The sequence below is a fragment of the Ambystoma mexicanum genome, chromosome 5q (genome assembly GCF_040938575.1).
Source record: "Ambystoma mexicanum isolate Mex_15411 chromosome 5q, UKY_AmexF1_1, whole genome shotgun sequence".
Taxonomy (NCBI): domain Eukaryota; kingdom Metazoa; phylum Chordata; class Amphibia; order Caudata; family Ambystomatidae; genus Ambystoma; species Ambystoma mexicanum.
The window spans coordinates 906,794,466-906,813,730 of NC_090933.1; the positions used below are offsets into that span (position 1 = coordinate 906,794,466).

The following is a 19,265-nucleotide window of genomic DNA, read 5'->3' on the forward strand; positions in this document are numbered from 1 at the left end:
CTTACGAGTCGCAAGTGCAGGAAAACCAGCTGCCGGAGCTGAGAAACGAAATGGAGGGAACGCCTGGAGCCGGTGAGTGACGAAGGGACAGTCACTTGAACCGGGGCGCTCCTGGGGGCTGCGGGAAGGTGAGGTGAATGCCAAATGAATGAAACCGCATGCGCACAATGACCAAACCTGAAGCCACGGGTTAGAAGCAAAGTAAGGATAACACATTATGCAAGAGCCACAGAAAAAGCAAGTGGCAAAGTAAACAAATCGAAAATATTGAATTCTGAACTGAATGAGAACCTTTTGGTAAAGCTACGAATGAATGGCAAGTGAATGGTAAATTTGAATATTGCCTAATTGAAAGCAAAGTATGAAACAAGAAAGCAAGTGTGAAAGAGTCTGAGAAAGCATGACAGCAAGGTGGTGAAGGAGCAGAACTACCAGAAGCTGAGCTATATGCATGAATAAAGTGTGGCACAGCCAGGGACGGGCAAAGAATATCTGGCACACTGCGTCAAAGCCAAGAGGCTGAAAAGGAGAAGGCAAGTAAATGTGAATATTCACACAGGGGCAGATACAGAAAAACCTGTGTGGGCTAAAAAGCATAGGGTTCCCGATTGTGCAGCCTGTAATGGGTGGGCCACGTGGTCCGTCAATTGCGCCTAGACCAGGGAACCCATGATTGTGAAAGCCAAAAACATTGCTTAAGTGAACCAAGAAGTAATCTGCTTTAAATGTGGATTGCCAGTTGACTTTCTTGAACTTGTGGATGGGGAGCTGAAAAATAAGCTAAGAGCTGAAAAAGCTCAGAACTTTAGTTAGATCACCATTTCTGTTGTTGCTGACATCCATACACATGGTTTAGATTTAGTTGCGAGGGCAAGTATAGGTTTTGGACACAGACAGATTTTTAAGTTTAACTTTCTGACTCAGACTTTGCTTAGTTTCTATTAAGGTAGGGCAAGCCAACCTTAGTATAGGGCAAGTTCGGCATTTATCCATCCTGACATTTAATTTACGGAAACAATTATTTTGGAACTTTGAATCTGTTGTCTTTGGCTTGCTTCATGATGGCTTCACACCTACGACAGTCTTCCCTGAAGTGCCTCTACATCACAGCAAGGTCAGGAAGAGACCATTGCAGTAGGGGAGGAGTGAGCATCATAAGGAAATGAGTCGTTTTTAGCATTGGGAGGGTATGCAGACTTCGAGGAAGGAAACCACAACATAATCAGATTAAGGAAAATTTTTGCAAATGTGTTTTCTGCAAATGTTTTGACTTTCCATTCAACCCCATTCCAGTTCTATGTGGGGTGTGGAACTCTGAACGGCATACAAGTTTGCACTCCCCAGCATTAAGTTTGTACCGGAACAGAATGGAAGTACTACAGCAGTTGTAGAACACACACAGATCACACTGGTGCAAGGACACTAGAAAAACAGAGCAACTTACTAGCAATCAGGGAAGCTAGAACAAAGAATCAGCAGGCCAAAATGATAGTGATGTCATCATGGACAACAACCATCATAGAAGCATCCAACAAGAGCAGAACGATCTTCCAAGCCATTAATTACTGCATTAACCCTTTGCATATCCTGCAATACTACAATCAACTGATAAATGCAATACCACCCACAATGTCTTTGCAGAAAAGGTGGACCAAAAAGGCACCACACTGACAGGCCCAAAAACACTGCAGATGTCCAACCCATAACAGCTCGCAACATATCAAGATGAAGAGTTCAAAACAAATACTTTAGAAGATCTGATCAACACCCTCACAGCCCTCAAATCGACCACCTACAAAGACACCCTCTTCCATGGAGGTTCATCAAAGGTGAAGTGCTTACACCACTTCTCAACATCATCAACAGATCCCCTACACAATACCCGTTCCCAGATGCACTTAAAATGGGACAGATCCTCCCCTGATGAAGAAACCCACACTCTACCTGGATGTCTTGGCCACCTACCACCCCATCATACATCTACCCTTTCTGGCCAAAGTGAGTGAAAAAGACAGTTGCACAAAAAAATCTCTAACTCAGCACAATTGATTACACTACCAATGCAGTTTCAGCCCATAATGCAGCATAGATACCACCCCCATCCAAGTTATCAATGATACACATCTTGAACAGGAGAGACCCCGTTCTTACTCATCCTTTCTGCCACATTGGAAACCATTATGCATGAATCCTTCCTCAACATCCACGCCATGCGCATGGGTTATCACCTAACAGTCCTGAAGTGGTTTGCCTCCCAAATCGCCAACAGAGATCAACTCATCCAGATGACCCTGACAGATCCAAGTGCCACCTAGTAACCTGCAGAGTTACACATGGTTCCATCTGGTCATTTTCACCCTCTACATGGAATCTCTGGTGCAAACACCAAATCTCTGGTGCAAACACCAAAATCAAGGATGTCCAATATGCAGATAACACAAGGCTTCCCCCAATTATTAATTTCATAAATGACATTCAACATTTGTAACATCTAATGACTCACGTACTGTGTCTCTCATCCATACCTAGATGTCAAGCACCTACTTGAAGCTCAATCTGACAAAATGAATTAATTCTCCTAGTATACACCACAAAGCATACTCACGCGCAGAATTGGCTTCTTGACATGTAAAGCTTGATTGCTTAACACCCTCTACCTCAGTGCAAAGTCTCTCTGCATTACCACTGACCGCTCATGCAAAACGTTCGCGACCAAGAACACCTAAGCTGCATGTTACCAGTTTGCGCTCCTCTGCGAAGTCAAGCTTTTCATCACTGCTTCAAGTTTCAGAACAGTTGCCCAAGCCCTGTCCTCCATATTCCCCAATATCATCCTGGTCTATCTGAAAGCCATACAGAATGCTGCAGAATACCTCAACACAGGACCAAGAAAATGCAAGCACATCACCCACACCAATAAGTAGCTGCACTGGCTACCCCTTCAAGCATGCATCATGTTCAAGACAGTCTGCATTACATACAAAACAGTACCAACCAAAACACCACTATACCGCTCTGAGAAACCCACTCTCTCCAGAGGCATGCGCACAACCAGAAGCCACAATATCACCAGGATGTAAACAAAAACCTGCAAGAGGAAAAGAACAGAAAACAACCTTTTCCTCTTATGCGCCCGGTCTCTGGAACAAGTTACCAATGTAGATGAAACTGTGCCCCTTCATTATGCACTTCAGGGAGGACCTCAATACCTTACTTTTCAAACATCTTGCCAATTGCAGATCGCTACACTCAACCCAAATTCTCCTACTTGGAAGCGTCCCCATCCATCCCCGATCCTCCGATATCCCTGCACCCTTCCGCTTATCCCCCGGATGCATCCCCCTTATACAACACTGTTGCTTACTAGGTTAGCTCACGCTTTATAAATGCCAAGCCCAATGCGGATATGGCGAACAGGCCTTTTATAATCTCAGAATGTGGGTCAACTGCAATTTGTGACATATAATCTACACACGATACATGACACTAGATAAAAAAAACATGTGCAGGTCGTGGAATCAATAAAGGAGAATTTATTATAAACCAGAGGATTAATGTGGCAATAGACCGCACCAACCAGTATACTTGCAGGGACAATTATTCATACAGCACACCTATGAAAAGTGGCTCAATTCTCCTGATGGCTAGGGTGCTAGGACAATGTTCTAGAACAGAGTTGTGTTGTAGAGCAATATAAAAGAGGAAGAGTCGAAGAGTCTGAACCAGAGTTGGCCAAGCCAAATAGGCCAACTAGTCAGTAAGAGCCATTAACAGGTGGTGCCAAAGCCGAGTGGGCGACTCTTTAAAAAAGGCCAGGTTGAAGGGAGGGGCTAGACTTAAGAGCCTGCTAGGAACCTGGGCCCAAAAGCTGGTAGGAGCCAGGCCTTAAAAGAGCATTCAGTGAACAGCCAATTAGGAGCTCTGCCTAGATGCTGGCAGTAGGTGCAAAACCACCAGCCCACCTAAATAAAGCTTGCAACCTTTGAGAAACCAGGTTAAGAGAGACACAATCCTACCCATAAGTACCTAGCTAGGAGGTATAATTCCAACCCAAAAGTAAAGAAAATAACCCTAGCTCAATAGGGTTAAAATGCCTTGCCACAGTAGCAGGTTTCAAGACACCACTCCACCCCTTCTCAGCCCCCCCCCCTCCGCAGGAGACGTGACAAGAGGGTTGGCCAGAAAAGAAAGGTAAAAACCAGGACCAAGGCAAAGAAGTGTTTTGGGGCGATTATACATTCCTACGGCTGTAACTTGGATAATAGGGCCCTGGGTGTAGGCCCAGGAAATTGAGTATTAGAATACAGACTCGACTCAGGCCATTAGGTATTTTGAGTAGGTCCTTCACGGATCTTCCTTAATTCTGCTCCCCTCAGAATTTTACCTGTGTTGGCTCACTACCCAAATAGGCATGCCTCAAATCAGTCATCCAGGCATTGGAAAAATAAGGCAAACCTCTTCTCCTGACTATCCCCAATCATGCTGGTTTTTAATGTATAGAAGGTATTATGTAAATTAAGATATTGCCGCCTAGGAAAATGAGGGATGTGTCAGGTCATCGCTTTAGGGCAGTTTTCTATGGGCAGAGAGAACAGGAATTTTTCTGTAGAACTGAAGGTTAAAGTGTTCATGCCATGCAATATTAGTAATTATATACTTGCGTATATAAATATTTTAATAAATAAGTCATCATCGATTTGCTTGGTTTCTATAATCTCGTGAGCGAAAAATAACTACGCAATTGCATTCAACAATTAAAGTGTGCTCCAATATGATTCTGCTACCATTTGATACTAATGCAAACAAGTGTAAAGAGGGCACTTCTGAAGCGCTGCAAAATTGGATGTGTGGGGTCGGCTCATCAGCGACCGTTGCTAATTTTCAATGTGTGCGTCTCAAAAGCACTGTATGAAAACCCTCCTTAGAACAAGTTTGTCACAAATCCAGGGAATAGAGTTTCAACCAGTTTTCCAGAGTTTGCTTTGTCAAGGAGATGGGAACCTTATGCTTCCCACCATTACAAAGGTGCGCGAAACCCTGCATGCAGTTAAACACACAGTAAAACTAAGTACATTTTATTTAAAGCAATTTAGTAGGGACACCTGCCTGGAATAAGTCCCTAATGCAGATGGTGATCATCTTTGATAAAACCGAACCCACAGTAAACGACTTGCAAACTTATTTAAGGCAAATGAAGAGGAGGTTTAATTTGACTCACGGGTCACTAGTTATGGACAGAAAAGCAGTCAAAATATATTTTAAAATAAATGCATTTCGATTATATTGAAAAAAATAAAATGCAACATTTACTCACACTGCTTGTAGACATCATTCACACCAGCAAAGTCATTGATGTCGGTCAGCAAAACTGTAGTCTTCACAACTAAAATTCAAATGAATGCAATGGTTACTAAATGCCAGATTAAATCCTGCTACAAACGTAATTCCTAATGCACTACATTAGTTATTTGAACTGTCTTCTAACCAGCAGCCATAAAGGATATAAAAGCAGAAGATAATTGCCCTTGTTTTTCGTGCAGTGCTACTGCAGATACATCCAATTCATCTTAATTGTGGGATGGTCAAAATGCTCCTATATGTGCAACCTCAATTTGCAATATAGACATGCTATGCTTCGTAAAAGCAATACACATTCTTAAACTATCAACTAAAGAAATACAGGGAGAAACTACGATTGGTGCTGGAGCATAAATATTTTCCCCAAATTGGCTGACCCAGCCAGAAAGTCCGAATCAGGGCAGTGTGTTCCTCAATATTTATTTTACAATGGGTCAAAATAGGGCATTTTATGGCTCTAGTTATGAAGAATTGGATTTACACAAGTTCTGTAGGGGGAAATATATTTCAGAAAGCAGGCCACAAGTTCACTGCAGCACTGCAGCAAATAAACCTCCATGTCAGTACAAAGGGTATATTTTTTTTAAAATATTGTGCCAGCGAATTAAATGCCCACCATTGATTCTGTTCCAAAGTCAGAAGATCGAACACAATCGGATGTAGCTGTAATAGGGTTGCCACCACATGCCAGTTTACAGAATATGCCAAATTTCAGCCTAATATGCTAGTCTGTCAGTTTAAACATCACCATGCCCGTTTTCACATGGTCAGGCTACTTTTAAACTGCCCCAGTAAGTCACACGCTACCAATATCAAACAGGTTTCAACAGAGTGCCAGTGTTGCTATGGGAAGTAAACCACATCATAGAGAGCTCTATATTTTCCCTGGATAATTGGGGTGACAGTTTAAAAATGGTCATGCCAGTGCTGACCGAGTAAAATTCCTTCTCACTGTTTTACTGGGCAACATTCCCATGTCAGCTGCAGCAATCGGGAGGCAAGGTTAGGAAAGGCTGTCTAAGAATGACCAGGGTATATGTGCAACTGTGCACACTGTAGAGGCAATGGATGACTGGTCCATGAGTTGAATTTAGAACTTTTGAGGGGGATTTGTATGTGGAACATTGGGATCGGAAGTAACTGCGCCCAGAGGACGAGGCAGACATGTGTCCTCATGCTGGAATTTACTGCCTACACTTGTGTCCGCACCTACTGTATAAGCATTCTAACGAGGGAAGTGGGGTGAGTAGGTGTCAGTTAAGATTTTCATATCAATCTTCTATACCTGTCTCAACTCCAAACTTTTTGCTTTGAATAGGTAACCATATTACCTTGTACATAGGTGAATGGGAATCTTTTTCCCCCCTCCGACCTAGTATTTCACTCTTTATCTCTCTACATAGTGTATAGTTTCCTACAACTTTTGGGCTTTGGCTGTGTTGCCCCTATGGGTTCCCCTGTTAATTTCTCTTTCATGTACTTGCGTGAAGTACAGTCCCTAAGTAGTAAAGAGGGATTTGCATCCCTTTACATTTTATATAGGGAGCCAGCACACCCCACCTTATGTGAAGTGCTGGGGGGATACAATGTATCCCCTTTCTAACTTACCTGGTAACATTTTGTTACAATTTCAAGTTTCCTTGAATGGCTGGTGGCAGTGTAACTACTTTTATTACTTTTTAGTATTCATTACCCACAGGCCGTTAATTCAGCCTCGGTAATGAACAGAAAGGCCACCATTTTGCTAAAATGGTGGGATCCTTTTTTTCACCATTTCCTGTGTACTTGCCGTTTCTGCGGTCTTCCCCGGACATTCTAGACAGGAACTACCTCAGTGGCTGTTTAATCTTTGGCGGGAATCCTGTGGATTCCACGCCCAGGCTCCAGAGTGTCTGGAAAGGCAGTATGCGAGAGAGAAGTCCAAAACTCTGCAGCCCTTTGCCTTTCACCTTGGCTGAAAGCAACACATTCCCAGTGGGGGGATGGCTGTCCTGATTGGACAGCCAGACTGCCCCTTGCTGTAAAATGCAGGGTGAGAATGCAGAAGTTGTGCTGTAGTTCTTGATAAAATCTCCTGAACGCTGCTGACAAGTTTACCGCAGAGGAAGATGAAGAAATGACGGCCGTAGCAATTTTCAGTGACCGGAGAGCCTGCTGTGTAACCGGAGCCTGCGGTTACCCTTCCTTCCAATCGAACTGGGGATTCTGCAAAGGACGACCACGAAACAGAGCCTGGTCAGACCCACTAGACTCAAGAAAACCTGCATTTTGAGCCATCCCACGTCGCGCTGAGACCTTGCGGGGATGCAATATCCTAATACCCTGGGACCCTGAGCCAGTCTGCAGTGCACAGTCTTCTGAATTGGAGCTGAAACTTTGGTGGCATCCTGTAGGACCTACAGGGACGTGAAGCGAGTCGGAAAAGTCCTCTCATCAGAGTGCTGGACCATGCAGGCGACGCGAATCCGACCAGCGATATTCAGTCTTCTACTGGCTCCTGAAAAGGGTGCCAAAACCACAGACCTGCATCCAGCCATGAAGAAACTCTTGCCTGGAGCCTTCTCTGTTGATCCTTGCTCAGAAATCCCTTTAACTACTTACTTGTTGAACAGTCTTCCATAGGAACTCTGACTTCAGCTGGCCCCTAGACCACTAAGGTCTCTCTTTTGCCTCAGTGAACTCATGCAATAGATTAGGGAAGGACTGGATAAGTAAAGGATTCCGTAATGAAAAGTTTAACAAGTGTTTAAAAGAAAGGGTTGGTAGGTAATTGTCATCCTGAGAGAGGACAGTTACAAAAGTTCTTAATTACCTTGAAAGTGTGTTGTGCCATTCTGAAAAGTATACGACATGCATTACTTTCTGTAATAGCATTTCTGATGATTGTATCTGCTTATATTTACATGCTGTCCATATACTCCGACATCTAGTGGTAATCGCGGAATATTGCATCTCGTCTTTCGAGGACCGAAAGGGGACGTCAACATGGGTTTGATTGTAACACTATCCCTAATGTAACGTGTAGTGTACCCAAGATCCTACACACGGCAAGGTCCCTCTGGTTGTGTTTTTTCTGCCGTGAGGGAGCCGTATGACTAACGTGAGTGAGTACAGATAGAGAGAAAATAGTAAGACGTCTATGTTCCTTCTACTCTGAGCGGGGAGAAAAGGTGGGCGCATGTGAATCTAAGCAGATACAATCATCAGAAATGCTATTACGGTAAGTAATGCATGTCTTCTGATGCTTGTGAATCTGCTTAGAATCACGTGCTGTGCATAGACCCGCGAGCAGTACCCGGAGTTGGGGTGTGAGAGGGAACAGAAGTAAAGAGGTGTCTTAGTACCGCTTGTCCCACCAGAGAATCAGACCTAGAGTGAGTATCTAGGCAGAAGTGTTTTGTAAAGGTGTTTACAGAACTCCAGGTTGCTGCTTTGCAAATGGATTTGACAGGAATATTTGCAATGAAGGCAATGGTAGCCCCAGTGACCCGAGTAAAGTGTGCTCTAGGCTTGAAGGGCAGATCACTCTTGGAAAGAGTGTAGCAGAGTGTGATGCAGTTTACAATCCACTGAGATGGCCGACTTAGAGACAGGATCTCCTTCTCTGCCAGCTGCCACTGAAACAAAAAACTGATTTGATTTGTTTTTCTTAGAATTCTTGTCTTTTCAAGATAATATATGACCACTCTACGCACATCAAGTGTATGTAGGCTTCTTTCTGCCACGTTAGTGGGGTTCTGGAAGAAGGTGGGCAGTTCTATTAACTGGTTCACATGGAACTTTGAAATAAATTTAGGCGCAAACCTCGGGTAAGTGTGCAAAACCACACTATCTTTGTGAATTGTGACGAACCAGTCGAACTGAAAGGGCCAGTAATTCACTGACTCTTCTAATTGAAGTAACTGCCACTAGGAAGAGAGTCTTGTAAGTGAGAGCCTTAAGGCTAGCCTTATGCATAGGTTCAAAGGGAGATCCCCATAAGTCTAGTTAATACCACATTAAGGTCCCACCCATGGGGCTGGGTTTGAAATAGTGGGATGAAGTCTTTTAACACCTTCCATAAAAGCTTTGATCACTGGGATCTTCCACCACGACTCCTCCTTTTGGGACATAGTGTATGCTGAAAGTGCAGCCAGGTGGACCTTCAGTGAATTAAAGACCAGACCGGAGTCCATTAAGAGTATCAGGGACAAAGGGGACAGAGTGTAAGGGGGAGAGCCTGGTGAGGAGGCAGAGTAAAGTTAGGGGCACTTTGTTGGGTCAACGGCCACAGAAACCCTAAATACCCCACTGCACCTACCGATGTAGTACAGGTAGAAATCGACCCTGTTTAATCCCCACTAAGATACCTGTACAAATATACAGTTAATGCATTTACTTGCCATTTTTGTAGTCACAATCTGCAGCTTTCAGAATTTCTCCCATGTTCACAAGAGCCTATAGGAATGGAAAACAAAATTTGGTTAGATAATATGCTGACGTTTATAGGTTAACTATTAGCGGTGTGGACATTAAATGTGCCATCTGCAGACTGATACATGCAAGGTTTCAATAGGATGAATTAAATGGATTACACATTAGAGGGAGCCTACTCACAAGCCACCTCACAAACTCTAGCTCTGCTGAGGAAAGGGCAGAACCAGTCAGAACCGGCCGGCAGTGCAAATAGTCCCACATCGCTTTTAGGAGCGGCCACATTTAAAGAAAAGCAAAGGAGACAAAACGGCATACCTCAATTAATCCAGGTTGTATTGAGTTTTACGCAACTCAGCGCTACAATATTCTGGAGCATGAACCAGGTGCATGGGTAGGAAGGAATATAAATATAGTAAAACAAGTTGATGCAAGACTGGCAAAATGCCACAAATTTACCAGTTAAGGGTCCGAAAGAAACTATACAAAAAAAGAAATCTGCCACTGCCATCATACAACAATCATAACCTGGCCAGCCTCATACCCGATTCATGACTTCCCAGTGTGGAGATTCTCCTAGGCACTCTTCTAAACATTTTTTACACTTCTTGTGGATTTTTGGGTATTGGCCCTCACATAAAATTTAAAGTAGCTATGAACTGCTTGGTGAACTCGTTTTGCCTTTAGTGTGTCCTGGTATCCATGCTTTGTTATTTGGTGCCTAAATCAAGTACGAATAGTGGCTACTTGCAAGTCATTTGTGTCAAAATGAATTAATCTGTAGAGGTGGTGCCAAGTACCCCCACTCAAAGCACCTCCCGCATGCTGCCATTATATGTTGGGAGCGAGAGTGTGAGATATGTGCAGTACCATTGCAAATACCTATCCCGAAAAGAATCTTGAAAGTAAGGTACCCATTAGGAAATCCATATATGCACTCACGCCAATGTGATGGCCATTTGAATGAAATCCCGGAGGAAGTGTGAAAATAAGCAAGAGAGAAGACTGATGACGTCATGAAAAAGCAGAGCGGACGCATCCAGAAATGAGGCTGAAGACCATAAACATTATATAGGATCTAAGGGAGGAGGTGTTAAAGATGAGCAACATTTCGGGCTCGAGATGAAGATGCTCATGCTACAGAAACGATGAAGAAAATGCCAAGTCGTTTTACAATTGTACAGACGCAGTAATGCAAGCGGACAAAGTATTCTTAATGTTGGGTACATAGTGAATAAACTGTGGCGATGCACCAACGTATATGCATAGGAATGTATGGACTATGGATGTTGCACAAAGCACTTTAGCAGAGCTTGGCCCCAGTAAATAGAAAGGCGTTTTCATTGTTCACAGTTGGAAAACGACTTAATGACAGAGGTGAATTCAAGAAAGGCTTGGCTGGCCCAGCACCAAGAAGTCAAGGCTACCGTGAGCCTGAATGTTCATGCAGTAGCTACAAAACGTGTGAAAAAAACAAACTCCTGTCCGAGGTGAGGTACAAGAACATTGAAGATGTCAGAGGTTCATCATTTAATAGCATTTCAAATACTCTGAAAACAGCTCTGAAACATGGTCTCCAGTCATATGGTCGGATGAAATTAGATACTGGGTTAAGCTACATCGAAACCAAGAGACAAAGTACGCCTATACTCCCTTTTATTCTCAGGCACAAAGGAACATTTCCAAGGCCATGTTCAAAGGCCAATTGACTGGCAGACAGCAAGACTGATGGTAGATGGCAGGCTAATTAGGTGGGAAGCTATGGTCATGACCAGCCCACCAGCATCTGAGTGCCAGCCTGTGTGCTGCTAGCATGTGTGGAATATTACAGAGGGGTACAAAGGTGCCTACCAATTATAGAGGGGTTCATATAATACAGAGCCCTACAGACCCAATCACTTTTCCTGACAAGTATGGAACGTATACCTAGATGCTCCCTCTAAGCTGATCACTTTTCCCAAGTAGGTTTTTGTAGTTTGCCACGTAGATTGCCGTCAACGATGACGAGTTTTTACTATATAAGCTATGTTTTTATGACCCTCGCTGAGCGAGAAGATTGAGCGGATGTTTGTTGATGCTCTGTTTTAGACAACTGATATTAAAACAGACTGATATTAAAAACAGACTTACTTTGCCAACTTCCTGAGTCAGTCTGATTATTGATGTTGAGTATATTCTGCTTCCCCATCTATCTCAAAGTATTGCTACCTCGTCTTAAAGGGCCTGCTGTGTTGGGCACACGGGTTCAAATCTTTTATGGCTAGCTTAATACCGGAGATGAGTCCAAGCGCGGGACCGGGATTCAAATTTGTGTTGCTCTATGTTTTCTTGCTTCCAAGACAAACGCGTTGCCCACGGGCCATCCTCGCAGCATAATGAGCAGTGCATGACGGGGGCAGAGTTATGTTTGGTTTACAAACCGCATTTGGTGAGGTTTTAATTTTGCATTGCAACCAACACTTTCCTTGAACCATGTTGTTTCACTGAATTGGCTTAGGGCTATTCGCTGGAACCTTCAAAGCCAGCTGAAGTGGCCAGCAGTGGCCTGTGGCTAGGTCTAGTATCCATGTTCCCCTCCATTGCAGAGCCTCAGGAAATTAAGAGCCCTGCAGACCAACAGAGATCCAGCTTAACCATGCTGACCTGGCCGGTGGCCGGCGGAAACAGTGACACAGTGTGGGGGAAAGGGACCCCAAAGTGGGTTGCAAAATTCACCACATGGCAACCATTGACCCACGGACAGAGGTAGACTTTTTAAAATGTTTGGGGACATACTGAACCCTTCTGCCCACCCCCACACAGCCTTTCACAGGAGCAAAGAAGGGGCTACCATGCATAGCTTTAAAATGATTTGCTCCGAGCCGTCTGTAGAAACAGCCAAGTTTCCGCAGGCGAGGAAGGGAGCCATTCAAAATGTTCCCTCTCCAACCCCACACAACCCATCAGATTGACCATATTTAAACTGGCTAATTTGTTTCCATTATACTAGATTCATGGAGCAGAGCCAGTTCCGCTTTTACAATGCCCACGCAGATGCCTTCAAATAGAGAGTGGGCCCTGGGGTAGCCCACATGCACACAAATATCTGTAACTGGATTTTGCCAACTTCTCGTCAACTTTAAAACAACTACTGGATGGAATTGTGCCAAACCACAAATAGGATAGTGGGTCAGATCTGGCACTAAAAAGGTTTGAAGTCGCCCAGCGGTTTGGGCGTAGGTGAGCACAACTTGGCCTTGCATTGCCCCACCCACAACCAACCCCCACCCCCTCCTTGGCTCACCCCAAACATTCCACAAAAATGTAGAAATAAGCCAATAAGCTAGTCTAACCTAACCATAACTATAGGTCCTATCCCGCTAATATGAACAAGCTGCAGACATTGTTCAGGAACAGGCTTTGTTCCACAGCAGGATATTAGCAGAAGGTCCCAAAAAGCTACTACATCCAACATTAGATGCCAATCGCACCATTTACCCTAACAAATGTAAAGGATGTACCCATCCTAATCACTGAAGAGACAAATATCATGTGTCCCTGGAAACCACATCACACCATCAGAGACCATCAAACAAGCCCCTTGAGAAAATCTTTACATATCTTAAATTTGTATCACTAAGAATAGGGGATGAATTCATGGAGTTAAATGTGAACCCAGTTCTTGAATTTTACTAAGGACAAACACATACTGGTTTATAAAACCAGTATTCCCAAAGGGAAGAGCAGAAATTCTGAACAAAAATTCAATTGCTATATATTCTTCGAAAACTCAGAGTCCTTGAAGAAGAATAGGCGGGTAGGCAGAAGGACGAAAGGTTTATTATGGAGAAGTGGAGCCTGGATGATGGAATTAGATACCCTTGATACCCCAGGGCTGCACAGACCAAAATGATCAGACTTTAAAAGGAATAAATGTAGGGAGATTGATTATGGGATTTGTCTCCTTGGTGGAGCATTGGAACCAATGAGGAGGACGCAGACTTGCTGAGAAAGAGCACATGCAGCAAAGGGGACGTGGGTATATTGACATTACAAGAACATTCTTTGGTAGTATGTTAATTTAAGAAAATGGTAATAGAAGGGTTTGAAACATTTAAAAGGGGAAATATACAACTACTTGAGGATATTATTTATAAGCACAGTTATGAAGGGAGGAGCAAGGGTAATCTAATATGCTGTCTATTCCCTGCTTTAAGCAGTTCGCATGATGCACTTGGTGCGCCTCCCTCTACCCAGCGAAGCCTCCTTCTGCATCACTGGGTGCTATCAAATCCACTCCACAGCGGCGACGAAGCATTCACTGGCACTAGAGAGACGCGCTTTCGTCAATGAGGAAGGTATCACTGCTGCCGAATAGCAGGGAGAAGTAGTAGCAGTAGTGGGCAACACCACCTGGGAGTGGCGCTGTTCGGCAGCGCGCAGCATACTACTACCAGAGGCAAGATCTCACCCTGAACCAAGACAGTCCCGATCCTGGGAAGTAAAGAGTGGTAATCCAGTCCCCCTCGCTGCTTGTGGGCCACTGGGGGAGCCCTGACACCTACGGAGCTGGTGAAACATGTGCTAAGATCTGAGGGTTGCAACTACAGAGCACCGAGGCGTCGGACTGAGGGGCAGAAAATCACTACCCTTCGCAGAGTGCACGTGGCAATCCCACAAAGTGACATGGCGAAAACCCCCAAGGCTCCAAAGCAAGCAGACATCACCACCCTGTTAACAAGCACCACAAGAGACCAAAAAAGGGAGAACGGTTGGAGGCCACGATCCATGCGGAGGACCCGGCGCCAAGCTCCCTACTTACACGTGAATATCAAAATGGCACAAACGAGCTCCTGAAGAAGATCACCAGCTTGGACAGGCATGTTGAGGAAGTCGAGAACAGAACTGCTGAAGTGGAGACCGCCTTATGCGAGTAGAACTACAAAATAAATGGAGTCAACAGGATCTCTGAACTTGAGGCCAGGTGCAAAGCCTTAGAAGCGAAACCGGAGGATACAGAGAATCGTTCCTGCTGCAATAATATTCACCTTCGAGGTATTACGCCTACGGTCCCCGACACAGATTTTGAAGTTTGTGCTGGACCTCTTCCGTTTCATCCTAGCTCTCCCTGACAGCACCGCACTAGAACGGAATAGGGTGCACCGCACTCAGACACGGCAGGTGCAGACCTCCCCTCCTCCCCCCAGACGTCCTGGCAAGAGTGCATTTCTATAAAGTCACTGAAGAAATTATGAAAGTGGCCAGGGACTCGCCTCAGATCCAGTTAAGGCCTGTACCAGGACTTAGCTGCCTCTACGCTAGCGAAAAGAAAGGACCCGAGGCCACTGACAGAATGGTTGCGGGAGAGGAAGATGGCGTACTGCTGGGGGTTCCGCATGGCTTTGTTTTCACATCAGGAGCAGGCCCTGGAAGGTGTGTTCAATGAAGGAGGCGGAAAAGCTCCTCAACCCGGATAACTCGCGAGGGGGGAGACGAACTCTGCGTCAAGCAGGTACTCCCACCCACCCGAGGGGATCCGCAGAGTCCTGGGCCAGAGTGGGTATGCAGAGGAGACCCAATGGCTCAGCCCGCAAGAACAGGAAAAGCTCAGTGATTTGAAGCAAGGAGGACCACACAGCTACAATGTATCAATTTACCCCACTGACACTCGTCGTATGCGCAGCCCTCCTCGTTAGGTCACCCTATCTCCCGCTCCACTGTGAAAATCCTCCAGACCCTTTCCCACCATCTTATTTCCACTGCTCGATCCTGTGATTTTCTTTCTGACCGAATCTTGCAATTTTCCCTCAATAAGACTAAATCTATCTGACTCAAAGTGGGTTTTCTACCCCTCCCCAAAGTGCCTAACTCATCATTTTTCACCTTGCCTATGCCTACCCTGATGGGAAATCTTTGCTTTCCCTCCTCCAAATATTTTGAGCACGTTTCTTTTTCGCAATCCTGCAGGAATATTGCGGAACTAACTCGTATAGAGCGGGGAAAAGGTGCAGCTTTTCAAGTCTGAGCTGCAATGCACCATGGGAGATTCATTCACGTTTGAGTGGCCATGCAGCACATTGCCAATTTTTTTTAAACTACTGTGGGACCTAGATTGAATGGAAAAACAATATCTGCAACGCTTTGTGCGCAACTCGTTTCTAATTTGGTCCAAATACACCCAGCTGTGCTGGTGTTTAAATGTACACCTTTTCTCAATGGGAAAACAAATGTGCTTTTTCTATGCCTAACTGAATTGTTTGGTGAAGCTGCCCCGAAATGTCAACTTTAGGGGGCTTAACACAAACAATTGGTTTTGAAAAGGTCAGCTAGATCAGCCACATAGTCAAATGTTATCAGCAATAGAATATTAGAGGAAAAAATCAATAGTTAATAGGTTTCACCTTAACTATACAGCGTGACTGCCGCCTTATTATATGTATATGTCATTGGCATAGCTTAAGCTGGCGTGGATGGCTTCTTCCAATAGAATAGCTCTTTATTTGGATCAGGAAGAAGCAATATGTGTAGGAAGTGGAAATGGAGAAGAGTTGGACTACTCGGTTTACCCACATTGAGTGGTGCCGAAAACTCCTGATTTCTCATTACAGACACTCATAGATTAGATATACGACCATGGGACTAACTTTCTTATCATTTGAAAAGTTGCTTTTAATACACTTTAGTGAGCAAAATCAAAACAGATATTGATGTATAAAATGTACTATTAAATTCGTGCTCCAAAAAAAACACCTCATGCAGCAAGTTCCTTCAAAATCCTAAACAAAATGATTTGACATCTACAGTGTAGCAGTTTATTAGAGAAGAGAGTGTGCTTATAGGGTCCTGGTTAATCGTGAAAGTCCTGAGCCAATACTTCCTGATGTTCCTTAAATTACAAGTTTAACATAAATCATTGTCGCTGGTACAGTTTTACTAACTGTACAGCCAAACAAGTCCATTCTGCTACAAAACTATAGGGAAAACTATGCGAAGTGACAGAGTGTATAACAGGCGAAATGTAGGTGGAATGTAAATGTCCATCTAGAACATTCTAAAAAACGTACTGTGAGAAATGGAGAGGAAGAGAGACAGGAAGGGTCCTGAACCACTAAACATAGTTCGGAAGACGCATTGCAGGTTTACCCTTTTTTTGCAAATCATTGAAAAACGAGAAATTATGTAGCAGCAAAAAAATCCTCAGTCAAAAAATACTTAGGTTCTAAAATGCACCGTCTCACCTGTTTGGTTTGCGAGAGTACTCCACCCTCTACGAGTTGGCCCGTGGCTGGATCCAAGCCAACTTGCCCAGCAATATACATGGTCCGGTCTACGACCACTGCTTGGCTGCAAAACAGAACAAAGTCAACAAAACATTTTAAGTATACAGTTGAATTCCATACACTAAAGAATGAGCTCTATGAGAACATCTTTGTACTATACAGTGTTGCCTTTGGCCTGGAATCCTGGATTCACACACTATGCAGAGCTTGCCGTGAGATGGAGAAAAACACTCTGGATGGGGCCAAACGTGGCAGATTAAAGGATGCGGTATATGATCCACTCTCACAAACTATGTTCTGCAACAGGATACGCACTGGTTTCAAATGAGCTTGCAGATACAGTCTAGGCTAGAGTCGATAACTGCCAAAGTTCTGCATTATGCCTAGGGCGCAGAGCGTCTCGTTTCCAAGCATTGAAGTGTTCCACTGGGCCTCCTGCTCAATTTGCAACCTTCATTAAGTCGTACCTTAGTGTGTTAGACCTGGGGCTGTTAAACTACGTTTACTCATGGTACGCCAGAAACTGGTAAATGACTGCACTGTAAGATACAGAAATGTTATCACTCCGAGCCAAACCATAATACTCGGTCTGCAGACTCGGATCTCTTTTGGAAAATTATCAGCCAATTAAAATCAGTTTAATCGTAACCAAGTGGTCAATTGAAAAAAGGGGTTGATATACTGCAGTGACAGAATGTGCTATGCACTATTTAATCGTCATTTGAAACAGCAAGTCCTCTCTGATTGAGCCATCTTCGTTTAGAAGCATCTCTGTACACCAATTCATGTTCCGTTTATCTTTGAGGTGTGTGGACGGTACAGCTTTATCTAGATATATAAAAAAGTCAAAATGTGTTTGTTTGTGGCTGGATTTGGGGTGAAGCATTCCTTCTACAATTCTACATCATTTCACCAATCTGCATCACATTTTGCATAGCTGCCTGTTAGGGCTGTCCAGACATTACTGGCTATGTGACATTTGGACACCCCACCCCTTTCCCTGGATTTCAACATCTTCACACACAAGACGGTTGCCCGAAATCGTTGAATCAATGTGGTCGTAGAAGGACCGGTCCTGACATAAGGAACAAAACGCGAGGTCCTGGCCCTAGAATGCACGGTTTACAAGATATGTGCACCCCAATGAATTGTACCACACCAGGATGAGGAGACAGATAGTGAGAGAGCACAGAAGGTCCCAGTATGCATCAGCACACCAACTCTCGCCTCCCCCTTCGTCTGCTCCAGGGTATGCCACCCAGCCACACAGGGTGCAAAGCACATCAAATGAGAAGTGAATCGGAACAGCGAACTACAGGATCAGTGTTATCATGTCTGTCTACAGAAGGTACTTCTGCTAGTTAGTAAATATAAATAAATGTGATACAGCAACCGCTCTCCTCCTACTTTCTGGAACACCCTGTCTCTACAGGAGCTCTGTATTGAAAATGAGCTTGTGATCCCCACCCCCAAACTGTTAACACCACCCAGAGATGGCCCTCCACTTTGCACGTACGATATGACTGTATAGTTAGTGCCGCCTCCTATTAATTTAAGGGCCAGAGTACCTTACCCTTTTATTTAATGAACGTAGTAACTGTTGTGTAACTCGCCCACTAACACAAGAACGGGTGTATGGTTTTCCAAGTTATGAATTCATTCGTCTCAGGAATATAACCCATCAAAGAATGCTAACAGGATAGGCAGCTAATGATTCTGCACCATAACGGGCCATTTAGCGGAAGCGATCACCCACTGACGATTGCCCCATCGATACAGTGCTTTAAACACATTTTCTCCACACAGCCCGACCCTGCTTCCCTGCGCTGTCAGAGGTCCTCACAGTCAGTGGCTCAGTCAACTGTCAGGCATGCAGTCACTGGGAAACAGCGGATTCCTTCCAGCCTCCCATGAGATTTTTTCCTTTTTGCGGCCCTTTCAACCAAGGTTGGTCTCTATCCCCAGGCACTGCAGCTTTCCAGCATTTGCAAAATTCACAACTGCGTCAAAACGTGAGCAAATCTGCCTTTCGCTCAATGGGTATCAGATTGGAGAGCCGTAACAACATTAAATTGACGCCAAGACAGAAAAGCTTTGGCAGATTTGGGGTTCACTGGACCCTGAAGCAGATTTCTGCCAAACATTAACGCGTTACAAAGTTACATTTAAAAAGGTAGAATGATGATTTGGTCGGTTGAATTTGAATGGTATGGAGACTGAAGTGTGGGGGAAAAT

The 19,265-nt window shown here is 44.3% G+C and overlaps 1 protein-coding gene across 3 annotated transcripts in view; it reads right to left on the bottom strand.

Annotated features, from left to right (window-relative positions):
* The window catches only part of RIDA (reactive intermediate imine deaminase A homolog), a 193,215-nt gene that overhangs the window by 83,902 nt on the left and 90,048 nt on the right, over positions 1 to 19,265 (bottom strand). For all 3 annotated transcript variants that reach the window (XM_069621413.1, XM_069621415.1, XM_069621414.1), the window contains exons 2-4: positions 16,989 to 17,094; positions 9,741 to 9,795; positions 5,315 to 5,383 (exon numbers count right to left, since the gene is read on the bottom strand). In XM_069621413.1, the coding sequence (XP_069477514.1) occupies positions 5,315 to 5,383; positions 9,741 to 9,795; positions 16,989 to 17,094 (230 nt within the window). The remainder of the gene's footprint in view (positions 1 to 5,314; positions 5,384 to 9,740; positions 9,796 to 16,988; positions 17,095 to 19,265) is intronic.